This window comes from Selaginella moellendorffii, unplaced genomic scaffold (genome assembly GCF_000143415.4).
Source record: "Selaginella moellendorffii unplaced genomic scaffold, v1.0 SELMOscaffold_41, whole genome shotgun sequence".
Lineage (NCBI taxonomy): Eukaryota > Viridiplantae > Streptophyta > Lycopodiopsida > Selaginellales > Selaginellaceae > Selaginella > Selaginella moellendorffii.
Window position 1 is genome coordinate 265,182 of NW_003314302.1, and position 16,381 is coordinate 281,562.

The window sequence follows — 16,381 nt, forward strand, 5'->3', positions numbered from 1 at the left end:
GAATGAGTAATGGGATTAAGATAGAGAAAATGTCTTTAATAGGTTTAGCGAGAACTAAACCAACAAAAGAGAGAGAACCACCATAGATGGTTGAATGAGTTACTATGTTGGAAAGACTATGCTCCTTAGAGGATAGACAAGGCATGATGAGCTTTCGTTGTCAAACCATTAACGAATATTAGCTAGGTGCCAAGGATAGAAAAGATAATACATACTAGTGTTACTTTATAAAATGGTTTATTGTTCAATGAGGATATTAAACTTCATTTATGGGTGGTGGAGTTGTGAGACACAAATCACAAATTCCCAGTGCCACGTGGTAGTGGCCGAAGTGGAAGCCAAACAAGAATAACACGTTTAGACTAAAAGATGTAACTTGAAAAGTCAAGAGCAGAAGAGGAACTTTTAATGAAGTGCTCACAGAATGAGCACGAAGCGAGCAATAAGTGAGCTGGCATACCATGGGTTATGGTGTTGTGTGGGGCAAGGTGCGAAGGCTATGGGCAAGGCATGTGGAGGCACTCGGCCTGGTCCATATGGTGCAGCATGGTGCTCAACTTTGCTTGTATGGCACAGTGTAATGCTTAGTCCGGCCTACATGTTCTGGCCTACACGTGGTCCTAACTAGTGTGGCCCACATTGCACACCAAGGCTCTTGGCCTGGCCAATGTGGTGCAGCCCAGTTCACGTGGCAAGTGTGGAGGTAGTGGTGTGGTGGTATGGAGGCCAATGCGACATGCAGTCTAGTTTGCATGGCGATCATGGAGGTGTTGTTGAGCAATCAACACTATGAGGGAGAGAAGGAGAAAGAAATGACTTACTCTTGATGGCATTATTCTTAATATCGACAAATCCCATTGAGTCGCTCCCAATCTCCCACTCTACTTTCTGATGCTGGCAGCTGCCCTAACTCTAACCTAACTTTCATTACAGCCATTTATTGTGGATGGAGTAAATCTCATATGTCCATTTCTTTATACAATTATTTGCTAGCAATCTACAATTTCTACTCCGTTCTAGATTTAATCATGTGACAAAACTCCTTTTGAGTTATAACCTAATATGACTATGCTATAATGTGGAAATAATGTGACAGCCACATATGTGGAATTGATCACAATATGAAATTATAAATAAGAATTATGTGTTTTCTTGCACATCATAGAATCTTGTCATAAATATAAGGTTCTTAAAATCATAAATTTATATAATGTTTTTGCTTATTTTACATATTTGTATTATTCTCGTCCTATAAAGATGTTATTTCCAAAGTAATATGACAGATAATTTACTATAGATGATAGATGATAGTACATATATGGAATATATTAAAATGATTTCAGAAGAATGTGATGATTTTTGGCTTTAATAAAGTACTAAAAATATGTACAATATTTAATTTGTTTGGCAACAGTTGATCACATGTTTCTTTTGCACCTCGTGATAATCCTATGCTTGTATACTAGCTCCATAAGTCTGTTATCTGGAAGATCAATAAGGTCTAGCAAGACATAATGAATAGAAGTCATGGGTGTGTTCTCACTAGAAGCTATATACGTGTTCTTGTTCAAGACCTAGAATAATATCATTCTTATTTTTCACATTATGGAGTATGTTTGAGGTGATATTTCTTTCTATTATGCCGAAAGGTAGTTTATATACTAACTTTGAGCATGTTTTTGAATTTGATGTATACAGACTTTTAATATTGTACAACATAGTCCTCTATACTTTATATAGACCTTATTATAACAGCATTAATCAATGATAGATCCTAGAATAAAAACACCATTACTTTTCACATAATGGCATATTAGTAATGGCACATGTTTGAGGTGACATTTTTTTTTGTTCTAGCTCTAAATACTCTACATGATAACTTTGAGCATGTTTTTGAATCCAATATAAAGATTCAAAGATAATATAGACTTTTGTAGCACACGTGGTTTTGACCCTTTATCCTATGGTGATTTACCATAGGATAACACCACGAAGCAGAACCTAAACCCTCTTTGTGCCATGTGACAAATGCCACGTGTCACATACCACGTGTCCATGCCATGTGTCCATAAGAACCCGAGGTTCAGGGCCTTGGGCCACTGAACGAAGGAACGGTGCCAAACTCCCAAGCGTGATGCCAAGGAGTGATAGAACCGGACCACGGAGCAACTCCCGAGCATATTTGCGATTGCCATAAGCTGCTGATGCTAGGTTATAGGATTAGTATTTGACGAGCATTCTTCCATTTATCCGAGCAAAGTGTGATGAACACTTAAGCCGCATATAAGTGGGACAATAACAACATTACAACTCCCATCATTGTTCACTTGCAAAGTACAAAGTGGATGAGTTTGTGTTAATCCATTTTCCCTATCTTACAGTACATAGTTTATCTAAGGGGCTCCTTGCTCAGTGGAAAGGACCGTATTAGGTGTTGCAGCAAATTGGACTTCAAGTTTATAAGGTTTGGCTTGACATCCAGTAGGCTAATCCTCCTGAAATTGTGCATGTGCAACGGTTGAAATGCTTCATACAAAGGGATCAGGAACAATTAATACCACCTACAAATTTGCCAATGCCTCCTCTTGACGTTCCTTCAGATCCTAGCGCATCTATAAGAGAAGCTTGATAGTCTTCCATTATTCCTAGAGGAAGGGATGATGTGAGGTCCAAGTGTATAGCTACGATGCTATATACTAATATTAGCATAGTGGGATTTTAGTAGCCGTTGGATTGGTTACCATTCGCTCCTATATATAAGTTAAGGTTTTTGGGATAATTGATATACACATTTTCTGTATTCCCTTTCCATATTCCATGCACTCACATCTATTATGGCATATAATTAATATTTAAATTATTAAAACAATTTTTCTTTAGAACATTTTTATTTATTTAATGTGTAAAAAGTTATGAAATTATTAGATTCACCATAACCTTAATATTTAAAAGTTTATAATATTTATATTAACTTACAATTCAAAACTAAACTCAACTCTTTAGCTCGTAAGCTCAAGAATGGTCCGCACTCATAGATGAGCAGTAGAGGCTACACCTCTACAATCTCTACCAACTAATTGGAAGAATGCAATTGAAAATTTACTTCTCCAACCAAAGATAACTTAGGAAGATGATATAAGGAATCTTTGCAATATTGAGGTCATACAAAGTGAGAGAGTGGAAATGCCATAAGCTATGTATGCTTCACAAACTCTTGGTGATGCCAAGGTGGCAAAACCACATGCAGCTGCAAATGCCTAGAAAGGGCAAAATTCTGTGGCATTTAGGCATGCTAAGCCTAGACTTGCCAAGAATCAATGTGTTACTGCGTGGAGGTGGGTGATTGGGCTCAAGATTGCACTACTCCGAAGCTTGTCAAGTGACTAGCTACGACGGCAAAGACCAATCTGTTCAAGAGTGATGGAATTACTATAGTAAATGAAGTTGGCAAAGAGTTTTACAATATATAGGCAATTGCAACACCAAGTAAGTGGCTCCTAAACTCTAGTTGTACTAATCTTATGGGCAATAAAAAGAGTCGTTTTGAGTGTTACTAGCTAAGCATTGGAAAATATAGTGTTCATTTAGGTGATAATACCATTATCCCCATGGAAAGCATTGGGCAATTTTGGCTCTCACTTGATCATGAGAGGACCATGATATTCAATGGTGCCATGCATGTCTCCACCTTGTGACAAAACTTAATATCTGTCGCTAAGATATGTGATCAAGATGCAATGGTAGTCTTTGATGCAAAAGAAGTCTCTTTGGTTGACTCTAGTGACTTTCATATGCTTGGTACACAATTGCATCATGGGCCACTCATTGAGGACTTATACAAAATCACTACTGCCAACTAGGTTCAAGCCTTTCAAACCATGGAGGTAGTGTAAACTCCTGAGTTTAGACTTCTCAGGAGGTCACCCAGCCTAGTACTATTTTAACCCAATGATGCTTAACCCAAATATCCCAAGACCCTTAACTAATTAGAAAAGGGGGTGCATTCTTGTTCATGGGCCCTTTCCCTCTATATTTGAACCCCATGGACTGTCTCTCAAGTCGTTCTCTTTAGTTGCTTACAGGTAGATTCTAGTGTAGAGCTCTGGCACAAGAGACTTAGTCATATGCATTACCAATTTTTTCAATAAATGAAATCCCAAGATATTGTTACTGAATTGGACTTTCGACATATTTACATTTTGTGAAGTTTGTGTTCTAACAAGCATCACCACCAAAATTTCTCACCAAGAAAGCATCAAGCAATTGGACTTTTAAACTTGGTCCATTCTAATCTTTGTGTCCCTATGGACATGCCAAGCCATGATGGTACAAAATATTTTTATTGAAAACTAAGGAAGAAGAGAAAAACTCTATTACTCAGATATCATCATTGCTATATATGCACAGGTGAGAGTCGTGATCTCTAAATCCACCACATCTCAGCCATACAGTGATCTCAGATGTACTACATCCTCACACCCCCACTCAGCCGAGATCATGTTATGATGTAGGCATATGACTACAAGCCATAGCCCGTTACACCCTTTAGCAAAATGGTGTTGCAAAAAGGAAAAATCACACTCTTGTTAATATTGCTTGTGCTTTGTTAGCTAATGCACATCTTGATAAGACATTTTGGCAAAAGGCCATAGCCACAATAAGCCACAACAAAATCCTTCTTTCATTGCTGAAACTTAACTTGTTCTTTTGATCCCACTTATGGAAAATGGTCCATTTTTGCCTCTACCTTTAGATCCTATTCATGAGTTGCCACTAGAGATTCCACTAGGGAATCCTCCACTTCTAGATATGCCTGAATCAACTGATGCTCTCCTCCAGTTGAGGACAAGCCTCCGACACCTCCACCACCTTGTCAACATTATGGCATGCTTGATCCGATGCCAATTCTTGATCACCCCCAGGACATCAGCCCTTATTGAAAGTCCAGGAAAATGCTGAAGAAGATGCTACAAAGCTTAATGACTTTTGTGGCCTTATCATTGTTGGCATCCCCATGACCTATTATGAGGCTATCTCAAGACCTGAGGCTCCATCTTGGATGGAAGCTATTGAGGAAGAAGTTAGTTCCATTCAGGTTAACAACACTTATGTTCTAGTGGATTCAGCACCACCGAGACAACATGTTTTGGATCCAAAAGTATGGGAAAGATGGTCAAGTGGTATGTTATAAAGCACGATTTATTGTTCACAGATTTTAGTCCATGGGCTTGACTATGATGAAACATTTTCAATGGCCAGCCTCCATACCCTTTTTGCACTTGCAAATGGCAAGTCCACCATATGGATGTCAAAACAGCATTCTTAAATAGGGATTTGCAAGAGATCTTGGTTTTGAGGAGGAAAGCTTTATATGGCTTAAAATAGAGCTCCCTTGTTTAGTATCAAAAATTTGCCACCCTACATGCTCAGGGTTTTAGTTGCTAGCATGCTAATCACAATGTGTATGTGAATGGTCATGCTAAGAGCATGCTTATTGTGGCCCTCTACATTGATGATTTACTCATCATGGGTGATGACATCAATGCCATTGCTGCTCTAAAAGCTGCTCTCAACTAGCAATTCCAAATGAAGGACCTTGGCCAAGACTCTTACTTTCTTAGCTTTGAGGTCACATGCAATCCTGAGTCTGGTGGCTATATGCTTAGCCAACTATATAAGATCAAAGTCTTCCTAGATCGTGATTGCCACCCCATCAAGACCCTGATAGTTGTTGGTGCTATTGACCTCATAGTTGAGTAGTCTAGTGAGCCTCTACCCACTAGGATTCCCTATTGGCATCTCATTAGTTGCCTCACATATTTGGCCATGATGACTTGCCCGAACATCACATATGCAACTATTGCCTTGAGTCAGTGCAATACATCACCAACCATCATACATTAACAAGCTGCCAAGTATATTGTCAGATACCTCCTGGGCACTATAGACTGCAACATTGCTTATTTAGGGGGTGATGCATTATTGACATGTTACATGAATGCTAACTTTGTCAACAAAGGTCATCATTCAACTTCTAGCATTTGCCTTTCCTTCTCAGGAGGTGCCATGGCATGGGCCTCCAAGTGACAATCTGTGGTGGCACTTTCTAGTGCAGAAGCAAAGTACATCTCACTCATTACTGGTAGCAGGGACAGGGACATGGTCTAGGCCCAAGGGTTACTTGCTGAGCTGGGATGTGCACAGGCCCCACTACTTCTTGATGTGACAACTGAAGCAGCATTGCCATGTCCAAGAACCCTGTCCACCATGCTCGCTCAAAGCACATTAAGTTCAATTTCACTATGTGCATGAGTTGGCTGAAGGTGGCACCCTGGCAGTCCAACATCTTGAGACACAGGACATGCCAGCCGACCTTCTCACCAAGCTATTGGGGCCACACCAGTTTCAGCTCCTACGCAACAGATTTGGTTTGGTGAGTGGCTTCGGTTTGAAAGACACTAGGGCTTCCTGTTGTCTGCAATTGATCCTCACTATTGTCTACAGACCACGACTCATGCAACCGGGTAAGCTTCTCCAGTGAGTGGCATCCTCAATGAGTGACTTCCATCGCTTGCTTACAACCTTGCAGTAGACAAGGTCTGGAATGGGGAGCCACGCCAAGATCCAGCAGATGCACTCGTCAGGTAGCTCCTTACACTCGAAACTCTCAGGAAACAAAAAGGCGAGGCAAACACGCAGCCCGGCCAACATCTCGAAGCAAAACAAGACGAGGCCTTAAACTTTAAGTGGTTGGAATTATATTTTCTCGAATCCACTTGTATTGCGATAGCAGCGCCCAGATGCCGTGTCCTCGTCCAAGAGGGAGAGAGATTTCTCGGTGGAGCAATGGGATTTGGAGGCCACTGCGGCTTCTCCCACGGTTGTGACCCCGATGATGAGCCTCTACAATGCCATTGCGACGGCCGAGCTCAAGTTCCCACGTATCTCTTGGTCCTCGGCATCCCCCATTCTCGAGGGATTTGCCCAGTCAATTCGCGGGAGCTAGATTGAAACAGGTGAGCAATCTCTCTCATCTATAGATCATTTGGTAACAAGATGGCTTTCACGGGTCCCCTCCCCAATCTCATACAGTGGTCCCGAGAGGCTGCGAAAAGGGAAACTACAGTGGAAGGCTTTCATCCAGTGAATAAAATGCCTCTTTTCACTTTTTCAATTCTGTTGCAGTCATAGTTGGCTAGTCGATCAATTCATCAAGTGCAGGGTTTTTTTGCTTTTCTTTATCTGTTTCTCCAGGGTGGCGAGCTCGCATCTACCTCGTACGAAAATGTTCGTACGACCAAAGCCACCTATACATGTGGAAATTGGGGCCCCAAAACTTAGGACAATCTTGGCTCACAAGCGCAAAGCTGGCGAGGATGAAGCGTGCGTCGCGAACAAGAAGGTGTGTGGTGGTGGTGTAGGAGTCAGATTAGGAAAACCATGGCAGAAATGGGCCATTACCATTTGTACTCGTGAGCGAGGACTTGATGAAATAAAAGCATCTTCTCCTTGGAATGTATTCACTGATGGTTCCTTCGATAAAGAGTCGCTCTCGGCAGGGTACGGCGTCTACTTCCCGTCGGCAGAGCAGTCCCACAAAGGGACGGGCACGGCTGTGCAAGTCCCGCAGGAGAACGGCTGGTGCAAAAACGGGAACCCTATCGTCGACAGCCTCATCGTGTCTTCGCTCAACATGGAGCTTCTTGCGATACACGACTCCATCGCGGCGGTGCAGCTGTACAGGGCTCGAGGTTACTGGCAGTCCAACAAGCTGAATATCTACACGGACAGTTTGCAGTCGCTAAAGCTGTTGCAGTTTGCGCAGTGCCGGCCTGAGCACCCCGACTGCATCCAGCTCAAGCCGCTCCTGCAGTGCATCGTTGGTGCGGCAGCAAAGAGCGGGATCGGCTGTGCAAAGTCAAGGTGCACGACAAGGTATATGAGAATAATGTAGCGGACGGGCTCGCCAGGAGAGGGCGCCAACTCGAGGGGAGGAAGATCCAGTGGTTCCACGCAGAAAGGTCTGCTAAGTCGACCAGCGATTGTGAAATTGTGAAATATAGTGAGATTGAAGTAATAGCTATTTCTCTCCCTTTTTCTTGAAAAGGCTTGTTAACTATTATTTTCAATATAGTGATACATTAATAATTATTTTGATTTTGTTAGCTGATCAAATTTATTTTATTTTTCTTGTAACTAATAAATAAAAAATGTTAACTACCATACAACAGTAAGCTTTAGGGTTAGATAGCGAGAAGAGCGCGCTGGACAGGGTTGGAACCTGTGACTTTCTGCTCCGGAAACAGACGCTCTATCCACTGAGCTACATGCGCTTTACACGTCATCCATTTGTTAGATTTTCATTTAGTTAACACAGAGAGTGAAAGATAAGATTGATCTACAAAAAACCCGGGCTCGGGATTCTGGAATTACGGTACAAGCTCTCAAAAATACCTATTGGAGGAAGCAAAGTCCATGGCCGCTCGGGCCTTGGCTCTGCTTAAGTCGATGCCCATTAACCGACCTTCGTCCTCGGTTATAATCTCGATGTCTCTCATGTCTCTCTTGAGCACACCAGCGAGACGTGATATAGCTTCAGTTTGCTTGCGTAGAACCTGGAATATAAACACGCCCCGATAAGAATGGAGAGCTACCATTGGAAACAAAAGACTGCACCTCTTGAATGTCAGTCAAGCTTTGCTCGTCGAGCTGGCCTGGTAGAAACGATGCATTTCCTACGCCTGCGCGCAGGCGTGAAATCGACAAGACCGAGTCAACTTTCCTTGGAAGCTCTGTCGTTGGCTGGAGCTGAGAAGGTAAAAGGCACTCTTAAGTTCCTACGTCGTATCAAAGAAAGACTTACTTGTCGTGCCAGAGTTCGTAACTTTTCTCCCAGAAGTGTTTCGGACCTTGTCAAAGGCATCCGTAAACCCTTCGCTTCAAGCATTTCGATTATCCTCGTAAGCTGGAAAAAGGAAAACAAGTTAGAAACCCCCACGCTCTTGGAAAAACTAAACAGACCTTTAACAGCTTCCGTTGCAGCTGCTGCTCCTTGAGTCTTAACCGTTGGAGCCAAGGTAACGTGACGACCTGGAAATGTCTTTGCAACTGCGAAAAAACGGGAGAGCTAAATTGCAAGGCACAGTGGCATCCAAAGCTCACCAGCTTCACGTTGCTTTCAGTAGCCTGCAGCCTGTTCGTATCTGAAGAGATTGCCTCGTCTTGCAGCTGCCTCCCGACACATGTCAGCCTAAAAACGATTGTAACAGAAATTTCAACTCAAGGGAAACGTCACCTGAAGTCGCTTCGAAAGGTCTTTGAATCCCAACAGCAGCTCTGGGTATAGCCGCTCCCGATCTTCGGTTCCCATCGTCTCAAGCTTGCTCATCACTTCGGCCCACATGATCTAGGAAAAAAGAGAAGCAAAATGTTACGGATATACTCTAAATCATGATTCATCTTTACATCAGAAACGCCTGGAGGTTTGAATCGCTGAGAAGGCTCCGTGACACTAAGCAAAAGATGCTGCATACAAAATGGTTGTGAGTCTCACAGCATAATACACTTCTCTTACCTTGAATGCGTAACAAGAATTAGCAGGGTCCTCCCTATAGGCGTCACAAATCGCCTGTATAGAACCAGCAAGCACTAGTCAGAGTAAGAAGGTAGCTAAACCGAGTCTAATCCTTGCCTGGATTTCCCTCTCCGGAAGCGGTACTGCCAAAGGTGCGACAGGAGCCATCTGTGTCGTCAACTGGCCTGGGAACATCGGCTGCTGTGGAGGCTGACCAAAGCCAGGAGTTTGGCCAAACGGCGGAGCTGGAGTTCCAAACATGGACGAAGAAGGCTGTGCTTGGCCGAACAGGGAGCTGCTTTGAGTTTGTCCAAACAGTGACGAAGAGCCTGGAGAGTCCAAACTGTGAACAAACAGAAGAAGGAAGAAAAAATACATACTTGGCGTGCCGAACAAGGATGTGCTTCCAAATGCTGGTGTGCTGCTCAAACCAAACGCTGGAGTGGATGGAGTCGTGCTACCAAAAACTGGAGTCGAGCTTCCAAATGCCGGGCTTCCAAAAACTGGAGTGCTGCTACCAAACGCCGGCGTCGAAGCTCCAAAGGCTGGAGCCGTCGGCGTCTGGGTCGGGGTTGAGCCAAACACCGGGGTTGAGGATCCAAAAGCCGGTGTGGAGCTTCCAAACAGTCCACCACTCGACGCGCCGCCGAATGCCGGGCTCGATCCGAAAAGACTGCCCCCTCCAAACATCGAGCTGCAAGAAATGCCGGAAATCCTACGAAATCCTTCCCCGAAAAGAGAGAAAGATCGAGCGATCTTACCCGGTGGAAGCTGGAGTCTGCGGCGTGAACAATCCAGCGCCAGATCCGAGGGCCGTGGAGGGAGCCGCGGGCGTCGACGGCGTCCCAAAGAACGACATGACTATAAACCCTAGCGTGAACCCTCGCCTTGGAGAATATTTCAGAGAATATGCCTTGTGAATGGCGGGAAGAATATTCACCAGCATCTCTTGGAACTAGCCCTAGTTTCCGTGAGAGAGGCAATGTGGAACAGCGTGATATCGTCGCCGCGGCCAATCCTCCACACGGATGGAGCGCGGGAGCTGCGCAAGGTGCTAATCTCCAGGAGAAATTCCAGGTCTCGATGCTGCTGCCGGGCGGGATTGGGAGATTTTCCTTCCGATGGGGATGCCTTCCAGGATTTTAGGTTGTGGGCTGGGAAGAGCGGGCTTCCGGCCGCAGTGGAGGCGATCTTGATCGAAGAAGCGTTGGCTCCTGGCGAGGCATTCGCGGCAGAGGAGGATAAGCTCGGTGGGGCTGTTCTTCCTCCTCCTCCCCCTCCAGAGGCGACGCTCTCGGATAATATTTTGACCGTTTTGTTTGGAGCTGCCGCGCTGGGTCTTGTTGTTGTCACGGTCGGGGTAAGCCACACTCTCCCTCTCTTGCATCGCTCCCATAGAAGTGTAAGTTCTTTCTATCATTTCTGGTGGATTCTACTATAAGCTCATCGATTTTAATCTTTGTGTTGGAGGATGAATGTATTTGAGTGTTTTTTGTTGGAGCTCATTAGCTTGCGTGCTTCAAGTCTTTTTTCGTTCTTGCTATCATTTTTGTTTTGCTAAGTTTCATCGTTTTGATCTTTGAGTTGGAGGATAGAGTAGATTAAACGTTTGTACTGGAGCTATGCTTGCGTGCTCTTAGCTTCGTTACCAATCTTCCGCAGTTTTTCTTTTCATTCCCTTTCGGCAGTACCTTTTGATAATCTCTTCGTTCTCTTTTGACAGCTTAGTGATCGATCTTAACTCTTTTTACTCTTTTCTTGCAGGTTCTCTACTTGGCTGTGACGGATTTTCTAGAGAACAGGAAGAACGAAGATCTGAGAAAACAAGCCGAGGAACGGGAGAAGAGAGAATCAAAGTCGAGCAAGAAGAAATCTGCCGAGCAGATAAATACTCGGGCTGGGTCCAAGGGATTCGGTCAGTACGTACGTAAAGAAAGCGATTAAAGCTCTCTTTTTTTTTTTTCCCTCTCCTGTTACTTTGCTCGTGCTCTTGAGCTCGATGATCTTTCCTCTTTATTTACAGGAACACTTCTTACACGATACTGAAGAAACCACGGTCGAGCGTGAAAAACATCTTCTCGCTCGCGTGAGCGCTGCGAACCATGTCAGCGACATCGTCGGAGGTGTTGAGAGACGCACTGAGAACTTCCAGAGGGATGGACCCGTAGACAGACCTCGATCCGGACAGAAAACTCGGGTAGAAGCTCGACGTGAAGTGGATGCAAATCCATTCCATTGGGAAGCTCCCAGTATTCACCTGAGACAAACAGCCAGAGCTCAAACAATCGAAGATCGTCTAGAAAGACTTACAACAGCGTGAGGATGATATGGTGGAACAACGAAAACGTCGCCAGCATCAACCGTCTGGTCGATAGCTGCTTGGCCTTCGTGCGTTGCAACCTCGACTCGGCCTTTGCCTTTGGTCACGTAGACGATTTGTCCAGAGCCGAGAAGCCACTGTGGAGCAAACATGCTGGAGGGATTGAGCTTGACGAGAACCGCTCCGAAGTTCAAGTGTTCCAGGATCCTCATCTTGGTATCGTCCAGGAGCGTCATACGGCCACCGGACTCGATCACATCCGGGTGAGCAATCTCCATGTTGAAAGACAGATCACCTCGCATCTCTCCATTGTCAGATTGATCACTGCTAACTTCGTTGTCGAATTCCTACGCGGGGAAACAAAATCCAGTGACCATCTTTCGAAAGAGGAAGAACAAAAAGCTTGCCTTTGCGTCCGCAAACACGGAGCTCTTCTGCGCTTGAACGATGCTGCGGGCTTCTTTCATATCAACTTGGAACGTCCTCTTGAGAACCTCGTCGCTGAATCCGTGGAGGAAAGAGCCCTTCTTGCTTTCCTCGGATCCAGCAAGAAAGTAAGTCTTGCACGACTTACAATCTTCCTGGAGGACTTGCTTGTTCACGCAAAACATCTTCATGCCCAATCCACCAGTGTTCCATAGCCAAACCATCCATCCAGCGGGAAGAGCTACAACATCTCCAACTCTCACATATCTGGAAAAGATTTCAAGGCTTTGAGAAAACAATCTAAAAACAAATCGAATCTAAGAAGAAGAACACGAATCTAAAGAACTTGATAGAGAACATGAATTTAAAGAGCATGGGAAGATCATTCGATCAAAGTACCTCGTGTTTGTGGCTTCTCCAGAAGGACGAACGATTCCAGCAGTAGCCCTCCCTTCCAAGACGTAGCACAAGCTATCGGCATCCACATACATTGGCAGCACCAAACCATTTGGCTTCAAATGGATGATCTCGCTCTTGACGCCGATCTCTTCGAAGGCTGTGGCGTCGCGATCCCAGCCCAAAATCCTCCCGCCCTTCTCTTTCACGACCTTCCTGGGGTGGGGAAGCACGAGATCCGACGAGTCCTTGGCGCTGGCGAATCCAAGTGCCAGGAGCAGCAAGAACACGAATCTCATCACCATTGCCGCCGATTCTTGCAGGAAAAACCGGGAGATTATCGAAGAGGATGGATTGGAATGCTGCAAGGCGCGTACTCTTGACAAGGAAGCCCTAGCTAAAAAGAGGTCCATGCAAGACTAGCGCTCTCCACGCGGCAATAGCCATGCAGCAAACAAGCCAAGGATTGAGACAAAGTATTTGCTAAAAAATGCAAGAAGGTTCAGTAGTAGAGCTTAGACCAATGAAACGAGGGAGTTTTTCTTTTTCCAACTCAGCTTCTTCACTCATCACCAAGTTTCTTTGACGGATCAAGAGGGTGGCAGAATTTTACTGTTTCAAGTGCAAAACAGAGGCCAAACCAAATTATTTTATGGAGAATTTTAGTCTATGAATAATCAATTATTAATAGAAACTAAAAAATTCTGTTGACACCTTTACTCTAAAAATCTATTTTTTCAAAGTTACATGATCAAATATTAGTGATTAATAAGAAAAGGAAAAACTACTGTGGAAAGTTTCAAAGATTGTTAGTGATTATCTTCTAGATTTTAAATTATTTTTCTTTATCGTTTATTTTTATTTTTTAATGATCAATAGAAACTTTGAAAAGAGTATAATGTGTGAGTGTTTATTCACACCCACTGTTTAATATGAATTTTATGTAAAGTATTTTATGTAATTTGGACTAGTGGCATTTTTTATTTTATATGTAATTTGGACTCAGATGACCACAAAGGATGATCTTGAGGGTTTTTAATCACAAAATTCCCATCTTGCTGTAAATGGGCCAAGCATCCATCAATAGGCTTGTAAGGGTGCTTACTCAAGTATAAAATTCTTCCATTGCTCTTCTCAATTAACACCAACTTACAATCTATGCACAGGGTCAGCCTGTAAAGCCCATTCACAGAGTTCAAGCTATTTCCTGCTGGAATAAAAGACCCCGGAACTTTGTTTTGATTCCCTATAAGTGATGATTCAAAGCTCCAACAGTCACTTCCAGCAATATCATCCTCCATCACATTAGACGTATTTCTAATTACCTTGGGTGTCTGAGAAATAAAGGCCATACCATAGTTTTGTGCTTGGTAAACACCAAAGTTTACTTGATAGTGTATGGCAAAGTTTGAGAATTCTGTGCGTATTTCGGCACAAAACCTCCGCCTTCCTCTAATATAAGTCGAGGCATCTGAAAATATCTGATTTCTGATATTTCTGAAAGTGGCTCGCACTGAATGGGAGGGAAAACCAATTGTTATTAAGGGATCTGCAACACAAAACATAACAACAACAGGGGCGTTGATATAAAATGTAATCCTGAGTGTCATTGCACCAATATGAAACTCCACTGATGTGCTTCCCAGTGGAAAAAGGTTCTAAGAATTATGCCCAGTAGCATCAACGTAGTGAGTTGTAATAAAATTAGACATGAGCCGAATTACATCTTCGAATTGCTCAGGTGATAATGCACCTGAAGCCAGTTGAAAAACTGTTGTGGGATTGGAATAGTAGGGTGGTGGTGGAACTAAAGAATGAGCAAACTTTTGCAAAATAAAAATCAGCAAAACAATCAAAAAGTGGATCATTGTTCACAAAACTTAAAAAAACGAATATAGTGACGGATTTGTATTGTTCACAATTGTCTATTAAAGATATTAGAATATTCTGGATATTTAAATTAATTCATTTGTCGTTATAAATTTTCTAATTATTAAGCTAAGTTAAGTTATTTTCTAATGTATTCTTTTAAGATAGTTGTTTATGTAAATAGAATTGAATATCTTTTTAAAACCCCCAGTTCAGATTTGTATGTCGGTTTAATTAGGCAGCTTCTCCTTGAAGCTGATAAAGGTCCCGGTCTTTCAGGACGGTGCAGGTAGAATCAAAATCAGACATGAGCACCTGAAACGCCACATACCCTTAATTCCACCACCATATTCTTTTTGAGCTTGCGAGAGTTTATCTTTACCGAGAAGCTGCTCAAGTCGAGTAGGTTTAAGTTACATAAAAGAGAGAAACCTCACCACAAACCCAGTCGTTTCCTCCTGGAAACACTCTTGTCCCTTGAAGTAGTCGTGCTTCAAGCTTTGGTTCTACAAAAAATATTACAAGAAAGAAAGTCGACTCCTGTAGCTCCAGGCCAGATCCCTGAAGATTCGCACAGGGAGACATACTTTCACCTTTTGAGCCACTCTGAAAACTCCTTTCCAATCTCCTCAACAGGAAGCACAGGAAGCATATGTTTGTCTCCCGTCCCGTGCCAACTAGAGAAAAAACTAGTCGAAATGTCAAAGAGAAGAGAACACACACTCGACGCCAAGCCCTTAGAAATCCAGTCTTAAACTCAAAGATCTGAGGCCAAGCATCATCCTTGATTGAGGCTGCTCCTTAATTTGAATTCAAGTTAATCGAAATTCAGACTAAAGGATCTGTGGAGCTAGTGTTGCTCCAGAATGCATGGACTGGATGGAACCCAGGAGTTCTCAAAGCTACGGTACATGCACAGTCGTGTATCTCGGGCTCTTCTTTCTCCAGGAAGGTTCTCGATTCCGATTCGTCAAAGAATTTCAAACATCTTTCCTTTGATTTACCCAGACGGTCTGGTGGGGGCTTGCAACCACAGTATATACTAGTGAACTCTTTCATGTCCATATCCGAGAACTTGTTGAGCCCAGCTGTCCATGAGGCGTGTGGGTTGCTGTTGTGATGCTGCACCCACAAGTAGTTTTGCTTGAACACGCCGAAGCGGTACGTCTCCTCCTCTTTGCTTGCATACGTCTTGCCAAACTCACAGTATTCGTCCAGATGCTCAGAATTTTTTTAGCATATCCTCCAACTTTTTGAGTAAGAGTCATGCCTCAGTGTTGTTTGAAATTGGACTGGATGGACCAGATGTTCAGAAAGTCCATGTGCCCCAGAGTTCTTGAAGCTTGGAAGAGACAAAAGAGCACGTCTAGCCCGTGGCCCAAGAAAAGGTTGAGAACAGTTTACTGAAGAAATGGAACAGGAGAACCAACCAGGGTCCTCATGACATCCTCGTCCATTTTTTCGATATATTTTATCCAATGGGAGCACGGCATCAAAATGACGACTATACCAGTTAGATGAGAAGGACGAAAGGAAGTTGTAACCATCCCATAGTTATATCTATCTATTCTAGATCCCCTGTTGAATGTTTTTTGCTTGCTGTGTTTGAATCTTATATTAGCGAAGGTTTATAATATATTGTAGGTTTATAATATATTGTGGTGAGAAAGGAGTTTTTAAATGTTTGGTATAAGCTTGGAAACTTTCACTCTAACAAAGAACTTCCTCTTCCTTTTCAAGGCCTCCTTTAGCAGCAATTCACTCTTCTTCCCCCTGTTCATCAACATCAATCATTC

At 43.3% G+C, this 16,381-nt stretch overlaps 3 protein-coding genes and 1 non-coding gene across 4 annotated transcripts; 1 reads left to right on the top strand and 3 right to left on the bottom strand.

Annotated features, from left to right (window-relative positions):
- Positions 1–8,260: 8,260 nt before the first annotated feature.
- TRNAR-CCG lies at positions 8,261–8,333 on the bottom strand. The gene has a single exon. It is a non-coding gene; the product is annotated as a tRNA-Arg (tRNA).
- Positions 8,334–10,466, bottom strand: LOC112349688 (nuclear pore complex protein NUP54-like). The gene is made up of 11 exons (XM_024684561.1): positions 10,336–10,466; positions 9,955–10,268; positions 9,692–9,903; positions 9,575–9,628; positions 9,466–9,525; positions 9,296–9,406; positions 9,163–9,228; positions 9,022–9,108; positions 8,864–8,965; positions 8,677–8,808; positions 8,334–8,615 (listed from the first exon to the last, which is right to left on the bottom strand). Exons 1-11 carry the CDS (start codon positions 10,431–10,433, stop codon positions 8,445–8,447), a joined length of 1,407 nt encoding a protein of 468 aa, XP_024540329.1. The 5' UTR covers positions 10,434–10,466; the 3' UTR covers positions 8,334–8,444.
- Positions 10,467–10,528: 62 nt separating this feature from the next.
- LOC9634169 lies at positions 10,529–11,537 on the top strand. The gene is made up of 2 exons (XM_024684563.1): positions 10,529–10,934; positions 11,339–11,537. Exons 1-2 carry the CDS (start codon positions 10,557–10,559, stop codon positions 11,516–11,518), a joined length of 558 nt encoding a protein of 185 aa, XP_024540331.1. The 5' UTR covers positions 10,529–10,556; the 3' UTR covers positions 11,519–11,537.
- A 38-nt stretch (positions 11,538–11,575) lies between these two features.
- Positions 11,576–13,022, bottom strand: LOC9634170 (11S globulin seed storage protein 2). Its single transcript, XM_024684562.1, has 4 exons — positions 12,720–13,022; positions 12,302–12,587; positions 11,885–12,241; positions 11,576–11,831 (listed from the first exon to the last, which is right to left on the bottom strand). The coding sequence occupies exons 1-4, from the start codon at positions 13,019–13,021 to the stop codon at positions 11,607–11,609; spliced, it is 1,170 nt and encodes a 389-aa protein (XP_024540330.1). The 5' UTR covers position 13,022; the 3' UTR covers positions 11,576–11,606.
- Between the last annotated feature and the right edge of the window lie 3,359 nt (positions 13,023–16,381).